We start from the raw sequence: 16,526 nt of genomic DNA on the forward strand, positions 1-16,526 counted from the left end.
GGATCAGGGCTGGGGCAGGGGGTTGGGGCACAGGGTGGTGATGAGGGCTCTGCCTGGGGATGCAGGCTCTGGGGTGGGTTTGGGGTGCAGGAGAGGGCTCCGGGTTGGGACCGAGGGCGCCTCCATGCCGGCTCCCACAGGTGCCTGCCTGGCTCTCCCCGACCTGGCTCCGGTTGGGGGGAGACCTCAGAGCCACAGCCTGGCCATGGTAAGAGCTGCTGTGAGGAGCCATGGAGTCATGGACCCTCCATCTGCCCCAGACAGGCAGGGACATGGGCCAGGGGCTGCTTGGGCCCCCTGCATTGCGGGCATGTAGAGGTCCACCGTGGCTCCCCACAGCTGCCCCCCCCCCCCCGGCACTCACAATGGCTGGGCTGCGACTCCAAGCCCCCCCTCCCCCTTCACTGGCTGGAGCCTGGTCAGTGAGAGCTGTGTGGGCAGCTGTGGGGAGCCTGGATCCCTCCACCTGCCCTGGGTGGTGGGCCTGGGACATGGGCAGGGGCTGCCCTCGCCTCCACCTCTGTTGGGGGACCCCGTCCCGCACTTTTGGGAGGGCTCCAGTGCCCTTGCCCTGGGCTGGGACTAGTGGGAGCCGGCCTGTGCTCCGGGGCTGTAGGCTGTGCTGCCTGCCCACCCAGTGCTCCAGGGTGGGGTGGGAGGGCTATGCTCAGCTGCCTGCTTGCCGGGCACTCCGGGGCTGGGGAGGGGCCCCTCTGGGCTCTGGTGGGGGAACGGGGGCAAGAGGGACGGGTCCCTGGGCAGAATGGGTGGGCTGGCTCGGGGGTAGCCTCCCCAAGCCCACGGTTCACCCATTGCCCAGCAGCTTAGTGTAAGAAGAGCTGCAGGGCCAGAGGGAGTTCAGTTCCTTGCTGGAGCTGTAGGAGCATGGATGATGTGTGGCTGACTGACGAAACTGCAGAACCCTGGACAGGGCAGCACTGCCAGAAGCCGGGGAGAGCGAGAAGGAGCTCTGAGCTGGTTGTTGAGACTCCATTAGGACAAGGCCTTGAGGTAAGGGTGAAGACGGCGCAGGGCCGCGGGGAAGTGGCCCAGGGAATTCGAGAAGTCATGCGACATAAACGGACACAACAGAAGCTGCCATCTACAGGATCCCTGGGCTGGGACCCGAAGTAGTGGATGGGCCCAGGTCCCTCCCTCCCTCCCCCCATTAGCCACTGGTGGGAAGTGACCTGGACAGTGAGGCACCTCAGAGGGGAACTGAGCTATAGTGTCCCAGCTGGAGAGCTGTAGCCAGGAAGCCCAAGAGGGCAAAGACATTGTCTCCAGGGAGGGAGCCCTGGGGCACTGCTCTCTCCCAGAGCAGGGACAGACCGAGAGAGAGAGTGTGCAGGTGTGTGCACTCGGCCAAGGGAATACTCACGAGAGGGAGTGTGCCCCGTTACTGGTCTCTGCACAAAAAAGTAACTCTGAAGAGGTGTTCCATGTTGTGTCGCACTGATTCTGTGGTCTTATCTTCGTTAGAAAGGGTTTGTTGGTACAGCTATACCAGCAAATACTCCTAGCATAGACATGGCTTAAACTGATTTAAAAAAAAAGAAAAGTTATTTTGCTGATATAGCTTATACCAGTTCCCCAAGTGAAATAAGCTGTACCAGCAAAAGGACTTTTTTGCTGATATAATTGCATTTACACTCGGGCTTTACACCAGCATAACTATGGTGATATAAAAAAATCACACCCCAACCGACATGGCTCTACTCGTGTAAGTTTTAAATGTAGACCAAGCATATAATACTTTTTTTTTTTTTTAAACAAAGAATTTTTTTAAAGAAAATCTGATTTCCCCCAGCCTGTCTTATGAAAGTGACATATTGGTCAGAAAAATATACACATGGATTTTTAACTAATTGAATGCTGAATTTCTAGCATAATGTACAGGTGGTCTTGAACAATAAACCAGGACAATGTAACAGTCTTAGTAGAAATGTGAGAGTTACTGCTTACCAAACTTGTCTGGCAAATATAGGAGTGTACAATTCTGTTATGGAGGATCTATAATTACTGAGTGAAGGCTTGGCTGTGTTGCACCAAGACAAGAGACAGTAGTAGTCTGAACAAATTTCACTTTTCTGGTAAAGCAAAATTAAAAGTAAGAGTATTCTGGAGAATATTCTGTCAGTGACTTGGGAAAACACTTATCTGAGGAACAGATTTTAAATGAAGAGAAGTTGGGTGGAAGAATCAACAGAACATCAATAGAGAAGAAAGCAACTGGAAAATTCAGTGCATCAGTAGAGCTGCCGTTTTCCCGTTGTAGCATTGGGTAATGGATTGCCTCTGTTCAGAAATAGTAAATGGGTTAGGAGGACATCAAATGATAAAAAATGTATTATTTTGAGGTTATTGAAGTAATTAATAAATTGCCCATTTCTATCACAGATGCCAATATTGTATAACTCTGCTATTCCAATGGGTTAAACTGGGAATCTGCAATGATCCAAGACTTGTGTGTCAATGCATTTGCCCCCGGTAACAAAAATGACTTAGACTGAAGACATCTAAGTAATGTAGTTCAGTTAGACATTGTATAAAACCTGGGCATAACTCTCCTCAGAAGCCATACAATCTAAAAATATTTTTCCAATTAAATCTTTTAACTGAAGAATATAAATATGTAAATCATCCTGTGTCTACAGCAGTAAATTCTCATAGTAATAAGTCCACAAAATCCACATGAAAGAAGTGGCTGTAGTTTGAATGACTGAGCCTTTTTTAATTCTTTGCTTTTCCCCAGACAATAGAATGAAATATCGCTATATTTCATATTGTATGGTGTTTATTTGCTTTGAATACTGTTAAGATAAATGTATGCAACAGATAGAAGTCAAGTGTATTAGAGTGAGTGGAGAGAGTCAGTTAGAATAATTTCTGAAATTTACTTATTTGAGGTACAGCAGAAGAGTTTGGAATAAGGTAGGTAAATTAATAAGTTAATTGTCATGATTCAATGGTATTGATGAGATCATGAATGTCTTTTATAAAAAGTCAAGCTTCATATTAATTTACTTTGTTTTTTTACTAGAAATGTCAGAAAACAGGCAGCAATAAAAATGTTTTTATTAAGGAGGGCAGAGTGTTTAACACTGTCGTTTATAGCATCAGTAATGTGTCTCTTTTGGACCTGGCTGCTGTACTCAAACAGTTGTCACCATCCATAACTGTTTAACAAGTTAAATGTTTGAATAGCAACATATCCTTTCATATCTAGCAGTAGTAATGTACACTGGCTTTACCTCTTATGCATTATGTAATGTAGGTTTAGATGACCATTTTGATCATGAAAACAGATTGCATTAATTCATATAGGACCAAGATGCATCAAATGTAAAGAATTATTGGGATATTTGTTATATAACTTCACTTTTTTGCTTAGAGTGGTGCTTAATCAGCTTTACCAGTGCCAAAACAAGAACATTTTAACTTGCTTTTAAGCAGACTCTCTTTAATGAACATTCATAACATTCTGTATGACCGTGTTGTCAATTGGGAGACATTAGTTAATGGTGCTATTATTAAGTTAATGAGTCCTGTATAACACTAACTCTGTGTGTGTTTCTATTGTATATGTTTAGTATTATGTAATTTTTCCTATTATCCCCACAAGGACCGTTTCTGAAGGATATGGTACATTTTTCATAAGTATTGATCTTTAAAACTAAATATAGAAATCTAGATTCATGTATCATTGTTGGATAAATGTACATTGTGTGAAAGAAATGACAATAAAATGTAAAGGGAGAAACAGATCTCAAGATTAAATAGATGTAAACAAGTTGGCACCAGAATTCTCTTTGTATAGTTTGTAATATTCTGCATAAATGACTTCCAGAACTCAAAGGGGAGATTTTCCCTGTACTTTTTTCTTTTCTTTTATAACAATTTCCAAAAATGTATGTGATAGGTGTCCATTCCCTCTCTTCTTCTCCACTGTTTTGTATATTCATTTTGTTTCTACTTGTGGAAGGTGGAAATCTAGTCCTTCCCTGTTCCTCCTGCACTTTGTTGATGCCTGAAGTGGGTTGTCTTAAGGCAAAGCCTCCTGTTTGTAACTAGTAAGACATTGGTTTTGGAAGAATGGATTCCCTCCATCTTCCTTTATTCTGTGTCTTGTCTTGTCATATTCTCTTAGTAGTCTTGTTCTTCTCTCTTCACCATTGTTTAATTCCTCGCTCCATCTCCGTTCTTTATGACTCCTCCTTCAAAACCTTTTAGGACACCTTCTAATCTTTCCCTTCTCTTCTTGCTTATGCTGTGGGAGTGTTGCATTCAATTTCATGTAGCTCCCACACCTGCAATACCTCCGATGTATGTGTTTAACTTAGAGGGAAGTAGAGCACCAGTTGATGTTACCATAGGAGCTAACACTGTGTGAGACCTTTATAAGCAGTATTTCTATGCCACAGTCAGGGTCAGAGTGCGAGACTAGAGTAAGTCCCAGACCCTTTTTGTCCTTTGGCCTATTCCTGGGTCAGAGAGCAACAGCACTGCCTAAATTGTATTGGCATGCTATTCTGTTCACCTCAACCTGGCTGTCCAGTATAAATTCTGGTGGTGGTGATGTTTCTATAGAGAATTGCATTCTTTTCCCTTGATCCACATGGTAGAAATGAAGGAGGTAGAACACTGAAGAAGAATTAAGATTGGCATAGACCAACAGCAGCAACTTGTCATTTACTTTTTAAAAAAATGTTACTGTTTAATTGTATAGTCCCAAAAGTGTGTTAGATGTTTTACAGGTAGCTAAGACAAGGTCCCAGCTCTTAAAAGATAGGCCTGATCTACACCTAAAACTTAGTTCAATCTAGCGACACCACTCAGGGCTGTGACAAATTTCACGCCTTCTGTGATGTAGTTAGATTGACCTAACCCCCACTATAGATGTATCTAGGTCAATAGAATTCTTCTGTTGATCTAGCTACCATCTCTCAAGGAGGTGGGTTTACTACTGTGATGGAAAAATCATCTCCGTCGCTGTAGTGTCTACACTACAGGGCGACAGTGATGTTGCTGCCTCTGTAGTGCTTGTGGGGTAGACATCACCCTAATACCATAGTAGACACCAGACAAATGAAAACTTTCTGATTGGTGTTATCTGAAGTTGTATATGCACAGGGTACGTTTTGTCTAACACACTTCTTATCCTGGTTTACAGGAACTCTTTCAAAAATTACATGTTGATTAGAAAGAAATGGAAAGATTGTTGAATTATGGATCTTCACTGAATTAGGTATAATGGCAATTTGTGTGGGAAAGAAGAAACAATAACCTTTCTCAAAGGTGGTATAAGATGAGAAATGTTCTATATGCTGACCAAAAGGATGACCTGTCTAAAACGGTGGTGTGTTCACACCTGAACATCGAAGGGATGGAAACAATGTAAACAAGATCTCAAGGACAGGAAAGGCTTTCATGAGAACACAGTTCTCAAATTAAATAAGTGATATCATGAAAACAAACTGAAAGAGGCTGTCAGTTGGACAGATGCACTCAGATCAAGATGATTTAGTAACTTTTTTGTACCCTGCTTATTTAACAGGTAAATTCCTAAAATTACTATACTGGACAAAGATTAGAGAAAATACTTTCTTTAACCTTTCAGTTTTGTTTACTTTGTGGATTTTACAGTGTATTTTTATTACCCCTTTCATGTTGTTTCCTATATAGTTGGTGAGTCAGCTCTCTCTCATTTCTGTAAAATTTTCACACAGCAACAAGGAAGAGGAAAAAATGTCTTATAAATAGGAAAACAGGATGCAAAATCACAGAGACTGACAGGGAGGCTTATGGACTAGTGTAATACATGCAAGTAATTTTATCTTTCTGTTTGAAATTGACTAAATTTCAGTTTGATGGTCTCCCTGTATCTCAAGATGCCTACTGCAAACTTTACCCTATGAAAGCTCTTGTCCAAACAGGATATGAGATATACTACTTATTTTTGTTGTGTTGTTTTTTTTCCTCTTACTGAAAGTTAAAAAGTATTGATTTATTTAAAATAACTTGAAATTCCTGGCTGTTGCTTTGGGATAAGTGTTAAGCTAATTTGAGGGAAGAGATACACAAAACTCTTTACTTGACTAACTGGAAAGTTGCATGTTCCAAACCCCTGTATGACCTTTATCTATAGAGATGCAATACAAAAATGTCAGTTTGTGGCTGGGCTTTCCAACAGAGCCCATGTGAGTTAAATCCCCAGCTCTTATTGAATTTCAGTCAAAGTTTGGGCTCCTTTGGAAAGCCCACCCTAAATATTAACATTTTACTATAAATAGGTGAGCTGGTAACATTAAGTTTGTAAAACTGTATTTGGCTTGTGAAAATGGTAGAATGCTTGGTCATTATCTTACAAGCACAAATGGATTAAAATGTCAGATCAAAGCTCTTGGTAATAGTATTCTGTTTTCACTCCCTTTCTTTTCCTGGTCCACTGAATTGATAATTTCAGTAGGCTATTAAATAGTGTTTGTTGCTAGATTTAACATACTTATCAGTTATTTTATTTGTAATATTGTAGCAGCTGGGGGCCCTAGTCAGAGATGAGTATCCCATTGTGCATAGGTATCAATCATACAAACAAGTAACACACAGACAATCTTTGGTCTGAGAGCTCAGAATGGTAAGTTTATGACCAGATATGCCAAAGAGATGAAACAGCCAAATGGTGATCGTTGTGTGGTGATTCAGCTCACCACCTCCCTAGTCATTATCTGAGTAGTTATGGTTTTTTGTAAGCAGAGGGATTTGAAGGGAGATGAAAGTAGTGGTTCTACCAATTTTGTGATGGGCAGTTTCTCCCATAGCAAAAAGCATAGAGGCACGGTGTCAGAGGAAGTGGGGTCTTTATTGCACCATTAACCTCACTTTTTATCTGTTAAAGTAAAATTGCTTTGGAAGAGTAGGTTTAAAGTATGAAGGACCTTAAAGGTGAGGTTAAGATCCTTGTGTTTGATGCAAGGGAGAGTGTGGAGGGATGCATAGTGGGGAACAAAGCGGTTAGAACGAACCGGGAAGATCGTCCTGCCAGCAGCTTTGAGTGGACTTGACCAGCCTGAGACTGCAGCAGTTGTGCCAAAGAGGTGAAGTGTGTTAGTTGAAATGTGAGATAAAGACTTGGACAAGAACTTTGAAAACCTAGACAGACAGGGCAGTACTGGAAATACTGTGTAGGAAGCCTTGGCAAGATTTAGAGGCAGTCTGGATGTGTGGGTCCAGAGATAGGGCTGAGTCAAAGATGACACCAAGGTTTTTATCTTGTTTTGAATGCAAGTTGCAGTTTTACAGACGTGAGCTGCAGAACTGTAAATCGCTAACAGCACTTTGCAACTGTCATGTGAATCTGTGTATAGCAATATAAAACTTTGTTCTCTGTTCCCATATTAAATGTTTGATCCAGAAGGACAACAACAAATAATGCCCTGCCAAATGCTTTGGTGTCATTACCCACATGTTTTTATTAGGTGCTATAAGAGGCCACCTGTGTCTGAGTAAGATCTTCTGGCTTGTCTGCTTTGTTTTAGACCATTTTTCCTGAAATACAGTAGGACAGAATTTTCAACTACCTTGGCAAAGGTTATGCATTATTGGAGACCTGGTTCAGGGTACATGATTTAAAGATGGAAATATGCATCAAGATTTCTATTGTGCTAAGATGGATTAGTAGAAATGCTTTATGCTTCCAGCTGTGAGTGTTGGGCTAGAGTAACTCAAATTGAGATGGCGAAAGTGGAATCATTTTCATTTTACATTTAAAATAAGTATGAGTTAGCTACTCAATCATCTCATCTGTACAAATAGCAATAAATTTGTCCCCGTTTGTGTGGCAAATACTGTAATCTTAGCAATGGACTTATCATGCATTGGCCCATATAATCAGTGTGTGGATGTGTGTGGATCAAAGTGGGGTTGTCTAATAGGTTAGGGAGGCAGAGAACTAAGTGGTGAGGATGTAGAGTGCTGCAATTTCAAATTCTGAGCTGAAGTGCCATGTTGTTGCTCTATAAACTACTATTGATTAAAATGTAAGTGCTCTTCATACTGAGTTAGGCAACTTCTCCTGTAAGTTTAATGGGAGGAGTTACTGTGATTTTGCACATATCTCCTATAAATATACTCTCCATTGGTTTGCTGCATAAGTCATTCCTCTGTTCTCTCCAAGGCTTCCCTCAAAGCTGGGTGGGGTGGGGGGAGAGAGGGTGAAAAACACAAACCAAAGAACTTTTTGTAACTAGATCTATATCAAATTTAGTGGACTATACTTTTGGAGTACTGTGTGACTTCCAGATCGTTAGCTGACTGTTTGATCAATCTTCTTAACATGTAAGCTTCAAATAAAGTGCTTACCTTGGGTAGTACTGCTTTAAGCAAACTCTTTTCATTTGGTCACATAAAACTTACTTTCTTGTCTCTCTGCTTTCATCCTTTATATCTTTGATGACTCTCTGAATCAGTGACTGTTATCCAGATGGATTTTCTTTGGGACTGACACCTGCCTACTATTAGTTATTTGAATATCTGGACAGATGGGTTCCCCCCTGCTATTGGAACTTGATTGGCAGAGTGACAGATTTGCTGACTTGAAGATGCTCCCACCCACTGCGATCCTACAGGCTGGCTTCTGTACTTCCTACTTTAATTTCTAATGGGAACTGGATGTCTATATCCCTTAGACCAGCCTTGAAAATCCCGGCCATAATGGGACTTATGTGATATTTTCCCTTCTGATTATATTTTATAATATCTTGTGTTCTGTTCAACCCTGTGCAAAAGCATTTGCATATTTCCTTTTTAAAAAAGCAATTGAGAGAAATGAGGCAAATAAGGCCACCCTTTTGCATACAGTGCAAGTGGACACAGGTGGCTATAGAGGTGTCTCTGGGTATCTGGACAGATGATGTCATAAAAGTAGTAAGTGACTTGCCGGGCACAGGGTCGTGTCACAAACCCAGAAGTGACAGGCATAAAATGCCATACTCACCTAGCTTTCCATTTTTGGCACATAGATATATTTGACAGGGCATCACATTTGGGCTCTTTCAGTACAATCTGTATTAGTGTTGGGGGGGGTGATTTTCTTTAAAGAACACGTTCAATTAGATACACCTTTTCCCATGTCCATTAATTGAACATGGACTCTTCTTTATTCTCACCAAACTGAAATAAAGGTACTATTTTGATACATTTATCCTCCTGTACAGGATACTATGTAACAAAAAATATTTTCCTCCTTGTTTAACATTTCTGTGAAATTTAAATTTAACCCATGTTTGCTTTTCAGTAGCAGTGTAAAAAACTCTTTGAAAGAAAAACTGTACAACTGTGGTTTCTTTGAACAGGTACTTTGTGCTGGATTTTGAGACTGGGATTCTGCAGTATTTTGTGAATGAACAAAGTAAAAACCAGAAGCCACGAGGAGCCCTGTCTTTAGCTGGAGCTATAATCTCTCTCAGTGACGAAGTGCCACACATGTTGGTAGTATACTTTGCTAATGGAGAGATGTACAAACTGAGAGGTATAGTAATCTACTAGCTACTTCTTAAACATGCTTATAAGACCAGCCTTTCCTCCCATTCTTGTAACTTTTTTCGTCTTTACCTTCTTTCCCAATTGTGACAAAAAATCCAGTTGAAGTTATGTTGATTATGGCTACTTTACGGCATGCTAGACAATACAGTGGAAAAATAACCTGCAAGTTAGTACATTGCCATAGGAAATTATGCAATCTACTGTTATGGTGTCATAACCATGGCATATGGATGGTGCATTACTGTTGGTTGGCTTGATGTGTGACAATTCTCAGTCCAATATACTTGTATTTTAAATAAAATGTGGTGAGGGTTAGACTAGATTTAACAATTTAACCGCCAACTAGCTAGCCATCATATTTTAGAATCTCCTGTAAAGCAAACAGAAACCCTATCGAAGAGGCATTAAGATTTGAACTCAATATTTAGCTTGCATAGACATTTGGATGTGTAGCAAAGCAACAAAGGGATTTTCTGTCAAGAAGGCTTAGTTTTTGAACAGTTAGGATTAATGTCCTCATAACTTCTGCAGTGCTCTGCCTACTGATTGACTTAGATTTACAAGATTACACACAGCAGCATGCTGCTCATTACTTAATTGTTATACTGGCAACATAGCGGATGAGAAATTTAATAAAGTATTCCATCTTCTGTTCCCTTATCATTAAAATTAATTTGAATTACCATTAATCTGGGATTCAGCAGTATGTGTAATTTTGTACTTGTGTTCTTAACATTGATATGGCATTTAATGGTGATTCAAAGTGGTTTGCTAATAAGAATTTTTAGTAGTTGATACATCATAACTGAATTATACATGTAATACACTGCAGCTCTTGTAGAATTCATACTGGTATAAATTGCAAATACTGTTTTCCAATAATTTTAAAGGTGGTGAGCAAAGGGGAGAAAAAGTGAGCTTGTGCCCTTTTATGCTTCTTTTCGATGCATCAAGGCAGCATGTTAGGGTTTTTAGAGATTTTTAGTCAGACTATATAACTCTTACTTAAGGTGACCAGACAGCAAGTGTAAAAAATCAGGATGGGGGTGGGTGGGTAATAGGAGCCTATATAAGACAAAGATCCCAAAATCAGGACTGTCCCTATAAAATCGGGACATAGAATATCTGGTCACCCTACTCTTACTGAATTGAATTTACTTAAAATTTTTTTGGGGAGGAGGTTGGTAAAACTTAGCTAACTTCAGTGATTAACATATGAGTGGAGGAAGACTTTGTTAAAGATTCAACATCCTTGTGCACTTCAATGTAATGGTTAAGTATTCACAGCTTCTGACACCCAACAGTCTTCCAGAAAAACTACAGAAAACCAACTTTACATTCTTGATATATCTAAGGCTGGATCTAAACTTGAAATTTTACTGGTCTAACTTTTGCTTAGAGATATGATTTATTTATTTTTACTTTTTACCCAAGTAGTTATACTGTTGCAGACCCTAGTGTGGATAGTTATACTGGTGTAAGGGGGTTTCTTTCAGTACATGTATTCCATTTCCCATATGGGAATAGCTGTACCAATATAAAGTACCTTTATACAGATATAACTGCATCCACACTACGGGCGGGTTGTACTTGGATAGTTTAAAGTGGCACAGCTTTCCAGTATAATAAAAACCCTCCTTTAAAAAAAAACAACCACAAAAACTCCACCAATTTTAATTTTTTTAGGCTTCCTTTATATACCGTAAAGAAGAAGGAGGGGAAAAAGGCAACTTTTTAAGGTCCCAAAAGATGATATTCTACTAAACTAATTATTTAATTGCATAGGGTACATGCATTTTAAAACAAGTATATTTCTTACTCCATTTTTTCCACTGCAAAATAAAAATAGTTAAATTGATTATTTGGGCTAATCCTTTATTTGGGACGAAATGTAAGAAAAAAAATCTCATTCACAAAGTAACTATTTTAATAAATAAGAGTTTTCACTGCATCATATGGATGAATTAACTGTGGAAAACTAGTTGTTTTTCTTCTTTCTTCAGTCACAGTATCTTCTTAGGTTGAGGCTTAAGCCTGGTCTCTGAGAAAATTTTACTGATTTAACTAAATTGGTTTAGATTGGTGCACTTTTATAAGGCCTGGTGCAATAAATAGACTTTTAATTTCCCTTAGGTAAGGTACTTCTAAACTGTTATCAAGTGCTGGAAACATTCCCTTTTCTGTAATGTCAATTGGTTTATGTGCAATTCTTGTACTTTTTTGTTTCTGTTCTAGCTGCTGATGCAAAGGAAAAACAATACTGGGTGACTCAGCTCCGATCCTGTGCCAAATACCACACGGAAGGTAATTCTAAGGTAAATAATAATGGGAAAGAAATAGCATGGTTGGCTATAACTGGGGTAAGTGAAGAACAGGATAACATGAAAAATTAATCCATTAATAACAGCAGTCAACTTCTATTTGTATAGGGGTTTTTTTTTTTTTTTTTTTTTTTTTACATTTCTCTCAAACCCTTTTGTAAATAACACAAGCTGGTGGTGTCTGTTCTGCCTACATTTCAGCTTTAAGATAAAGTAGTAGGAGTAAGTGTTGAGAGGGAGGTAGACTCACTAGACAGTGGAATTTAGGGATTTCCAAGGGGAATAAACATAGGAAGATACTGTGATTGCTTCATATCTTTTCGTTAATGTATGACGCTTCAGAGGTCCGAAGCGTGTTACTAAGCAGCTGGAATAATAAAGGTTTAATAGGTTAGAAAAGTAGCTGGGAAATTAGTCCACACATAGACTTGGGTATGAAAATGATTATACTGTATGATAAGGCAGCATATCCATGTGGTAGTATGAAAATTGTTTGGTTTCACTGAAAATTGTTTCGTTTCAAAGAATAATTGGTGGTCTTATTTGCTCCCAAAGTTAGATAAGAAAAAGTTGAGCTTGCTAACATTTTACATATTGAAGTGTGGAAATCTTGAAAGACACGTAAAGTGAATATTGAGGGATAATATGCAATTTTTCTTCTTTTACAAAGAGTGGACTTGGTTTGGAGGATAGATAATGATATATGGAGTCCAACCTCTGCCACTGGTTCAAATCTGGGCTATCTATGGCTCAAGTTAATAGTTTGGTGATCTGTGGGTTTGTCTACACTAGTTTTTCAAACTTGAGTTAATTGATTGTTAATTAACTAGAGTTAGCTAACACATTTGTACACATTAGTCTGGACACTCCACAAATGTTTGTCTGTCTACCCTCTACCTAATGTAAACCATTTGTGTTGTGGAACAAATGTTTGTGAAGTGCCAAGACTAGGGTGTATAAATGTGTTGGCTAACCTGAGTTAATTAGCACTCAGCCAACTTTAGTTAAAGGTTCTAGTGTAAGAATACCCTTTGTGAAGTGAGTTGGTAATCTTATTCCAGTTGTTAATAGTGGGAAGTTTCCCAGCATCTTTACTGATCCTTTCCTAGCTTTAAATACTAAGTTTTTAATTATTTGATTTTACATTTTTTTAGAGAAGTAGGCTTTTTTTATTTGCCACCTGAAGTGGATAAATCCTGATCTTGTTCAAATTCTCCTCTATTTTTAAAAAAACCCTCCCCTTTTGGTTCATGAAAATGCAAAATTGAAACTGCGCTACATGAAATGGGTCACTTACAGGATAAAAACAAGTGAATTTTCTAGATTAAAATTTTGATTTAAGGTGAACTGGGTGTCCATTGCATTTTAAACATATAATAATATTCGTGAACAGACCACAGAGGATCTAAAATATAGATTAATATTAAAAATTCAGAAAGAAACAGAGAGGCTGCTTGGCTCCCAGCAGTAATACATGTATATTCATGTCTGAGGACATAGACTTATTTAAAATTCAAATAAACTAAGGAAATTGCTTATTTTTCTAGGAACACACGCAGTTTAGGGAAGGGGGCTCTCAAGCTGTTCTAAGCTCATCTTAGCAGAGTTATTGTCCGGCGGACCTACCTCTCTTTCCTGTTCACAATAGTGTGGACTACCTCCCCTTTGTTGCTGATCAAATTACACCACCCTTCCTGGCATCTGAATCAATTGCTTACATGGGAAAGTACATTAAATGTTTTCCTGATTTTTCTTTAGTTTCTTTTGAGTGCAGTTTAGCAGCTGGAAACATAGAGGAGAGTAGCACTATGTGGCTAGCAGGCACTCCATAAACAGCTGCTGGTTTGTGGACCAGAGTTCAGGAAACATTTGTTGAGGGAATCTAGAAGTTAGAACATGATACTATGGTGTATTATTCAGTTACAGTATTGCTAGTAGGTTTGCTTTGCAAATTACAAGTACTTGAATGCTACAATACTAAAACTGTGGAAGGAGCTAGACTGTTATCCTTTTTTCTTCATGTTGAATGGGAAATGATCAGTCAGAAAATGTCATACAATCCATTTTATATTGCTCTGTAAGGATCATTCAATTTTGCATGATGCAGTTCTGGTTTAAGGAAAGGAAAAGCAACAACAGATGTATAATTTCCTTTTAAACACCACACCAAAATTGTAATTCACAGTAGGATGTTTGTTAATTTCAGTCCCCTGCAGCGTGCTCACAACAGCAGAACACTCATAGACAATAGAGGAATGGCATGACAAACTTCATATGTATGAAGTTAGTACTAATCAAAATCTACAATAAGTTTTGTTTTGGGCACACAGCTGAGGCTGGGATTTTCAAAAGTACGTAACTTAAGAGACATGAGTCCAATTGAAGCTCAATGAGACTTGTCCTCTTAACTTTGCAGTGTTGACAAGCTTTAACTCAGGTGTTGCCCCACACTCCTCTTCCATCCACATACTCTTAATTCAAGTGTGGTGGTGTTTTAACTTGAGATAGCTGGTCCATCAGGGGATGCAGGCTAAAACTTGAGTTAGAACAACTCAGTCAGCTGCTAACACGAGCACTCTGCATTATGGATTCCAGGCTAGCTCCACTTAAGTACCATTAGTCCTCAGATACTTTCCTCTACCTCAGCAAGTGGAGACTTGCTGGTGCTAAACTGGGTGTCAGTTCCTGTCACCCCAGTCTGTTAGCCACCCAAACAATCTCAGCTCTGCCAGCCTTTAGTGCCTCCCTATAGTGCCCAGCCCCTATCACGAGATACTCATAGTAATTACCAAGTCCTCTGTCTCCAAAGAGACTTACATACCACTGGAAGGTTACAACTCAAGAGCAGGTCCTTTCTAACAACATCGCACTGTAATTTATTTATAGTGAAAACAAATACAGGTTTAGTAACAGAAAGCGATTCATAGAATCATAGAATATCAGGGTTGGAAGGGACCTCAGGAGGTCATCTAGTCCAACCCCCTGCTCAAAGCAGGACCAATCCCCAATCAAATCATCCCAGCCAAGGCTTTGTCAAGCCTGACCTTAAAAACTTCCAAGGAAGGAGATTCTACCACCTCCCTAGGTAACGCATTCCAGTGTTTCATCACCCTCTTAGTGAAAAAGTTTTTCCTAATATCCAACCTAAACCTCCCCCACTGCAACTTGAGACCATTACTCCTTGTCCTGTCCTCTTCTACCACTGAGAATAGTCTAGAACCATCCTCTCTGGAACCACCTCTCAGGTAGTTGAAAGCAGGTATCAAATCCCCCCTCATTCTTCTCTTCCGCAGACTAAACAATCCCAGTTCCCTCAGCCTCTCCTCATAAGTCATGTATTCCAGACCCCTAATCATTTTTGTTGCCCTTCGCTGGACTCTCTCCAATTTATCCACGTCCTTCTTGTAGTGTGGGGCCCAAAACTGGACACAGTACTCCAGATGAGGCCTCACCAATGTCGAATAGAGGGGAACGATCACGTCCCTCAATCTGCTCGCTATGCCCCTACTTATACATCCCAAAATGCCATTGGCCTTCTTGGCAACAAGGGCACACTGCTGACTCATATATCCAGCTTCTCGTCCACTGTAACCCCTAGGTCCTTTTCTGCAGAACTGCTGCCTAGCCATTCGGTCCCTCGTCTGTAGCTGTGCATTGGGTTCTTCCGTCCTAAGTGCAGGACCCTGCACTTATCCTTATTGAACCGCATCAGATTTCTTTTGGCCCAATCCTCCAATTTGTCTAGGTCCCTCTGTATCCTATCCCTGCCCTCCAGCGTATCTACCACTCCTCCCAGTTTAGTATCATCCGCAAATTTGCTGAGAGTGCAATCCACACCATCCTCCAGATCATTTATGAAGATATTAAACAAAACCGGCCCTAGGACCAACCCCTGGGGCACTCCACTTGACACCGGCTGCCAACTAGACATGGAGCCATTGATCACTACCCGTTGAGCCCGACAATCTAGCCAACTTTCTACCCACCTTATAGTGCATTCATCCAGCCCATACTTCTTTAACTTGCCGACAAGAATACTGTGGGAGACCGTGTCAAAAGCTTTGCTAAAGTCAAGAAACAATACATCCACTGCTTTCCCTTCATCCACAGAATCAGTAATCTCATCATAGAAGGCTATTAGATTAGTCAGGCATGACCTACCCTTGGTGAATCCATGCTGACTGTTCCTGATCACTTTCCTATCGTGTAAGTGCTTCAGGATTGATTCCTTGAGGACCTGCTCCATGATTTTTCCGGGGACTGAGGTGAGGCTGACTGGCCTGTAGTTCCCAGGATCCTCCTTCTTCCCTTTTTTAAAGATTGGCACTACGTTAGCCTTTTTCCAGTCATCTGGGACTTCCCCCGTTTGCCACGAGTTTTCAAAGATTCACAGATTCAAGTGAGTATTCAGAAAGGAAAGCTGCTTCCAAATAAAACAAAAGTGTAATACACTTCCAAAAGACTCATCATAACTTTGACAGGCTACACTCCTTTGAGAGAGTTTCTCACCCTCAAAGTCCTTTTGCAGAGCTTGCTGATTTTTCAAACAAATCAGGATCCAGATTTTTCATGAACCACCTCCCTCCGTATTACAGGGTGTTTGTCAGTGAAATGGATAATCAAAGGGGATTCTTGTAGTTCAGCAAACCTTTGAAATGTATC

At 40.2% G+C, this 16,526-nt stretch overlaps 1 protein-coding gene across 1 annotated transcript in view; it reads left to right on the forward strand.

Moving 5' to 3' along the window:
* OSBPL10 (oxysterol binding protein like 10) overlaps window positions 1-16,526 on the forward strand; it is a 187,436-nt gene that overhangs the window by 47,536 nt on the left and 123,374 nt on the right. The window contains exons 2-3 of the mRNA XM_007054979.4: window positions 9,354-9,529; window positions 11,779-11,858. Coding sequence (XP_007055041.3) covers window positions 9,354-9,529; window positions 11,779-11,858 — 256 coding nt within the window. The remainder of the gene's footprint in view (window positions 1-9,353; window positions 9,530-11,778; window positions 11,859-16,526) is intronic.

This window comes from Chelonia mydas, chromosome 2 (genome assembly GCF_015237465.2).
Source record: "Chelonia mydas isolate rCheMyd1 chromosome 2, rCheMyd1.pri.v2, whole genome shotgun sequence".
NCBI lineage: Eukaryota > Metazoa > Chordata > Testudines > Cheloniidae > Chelonia > Chelonia mydas.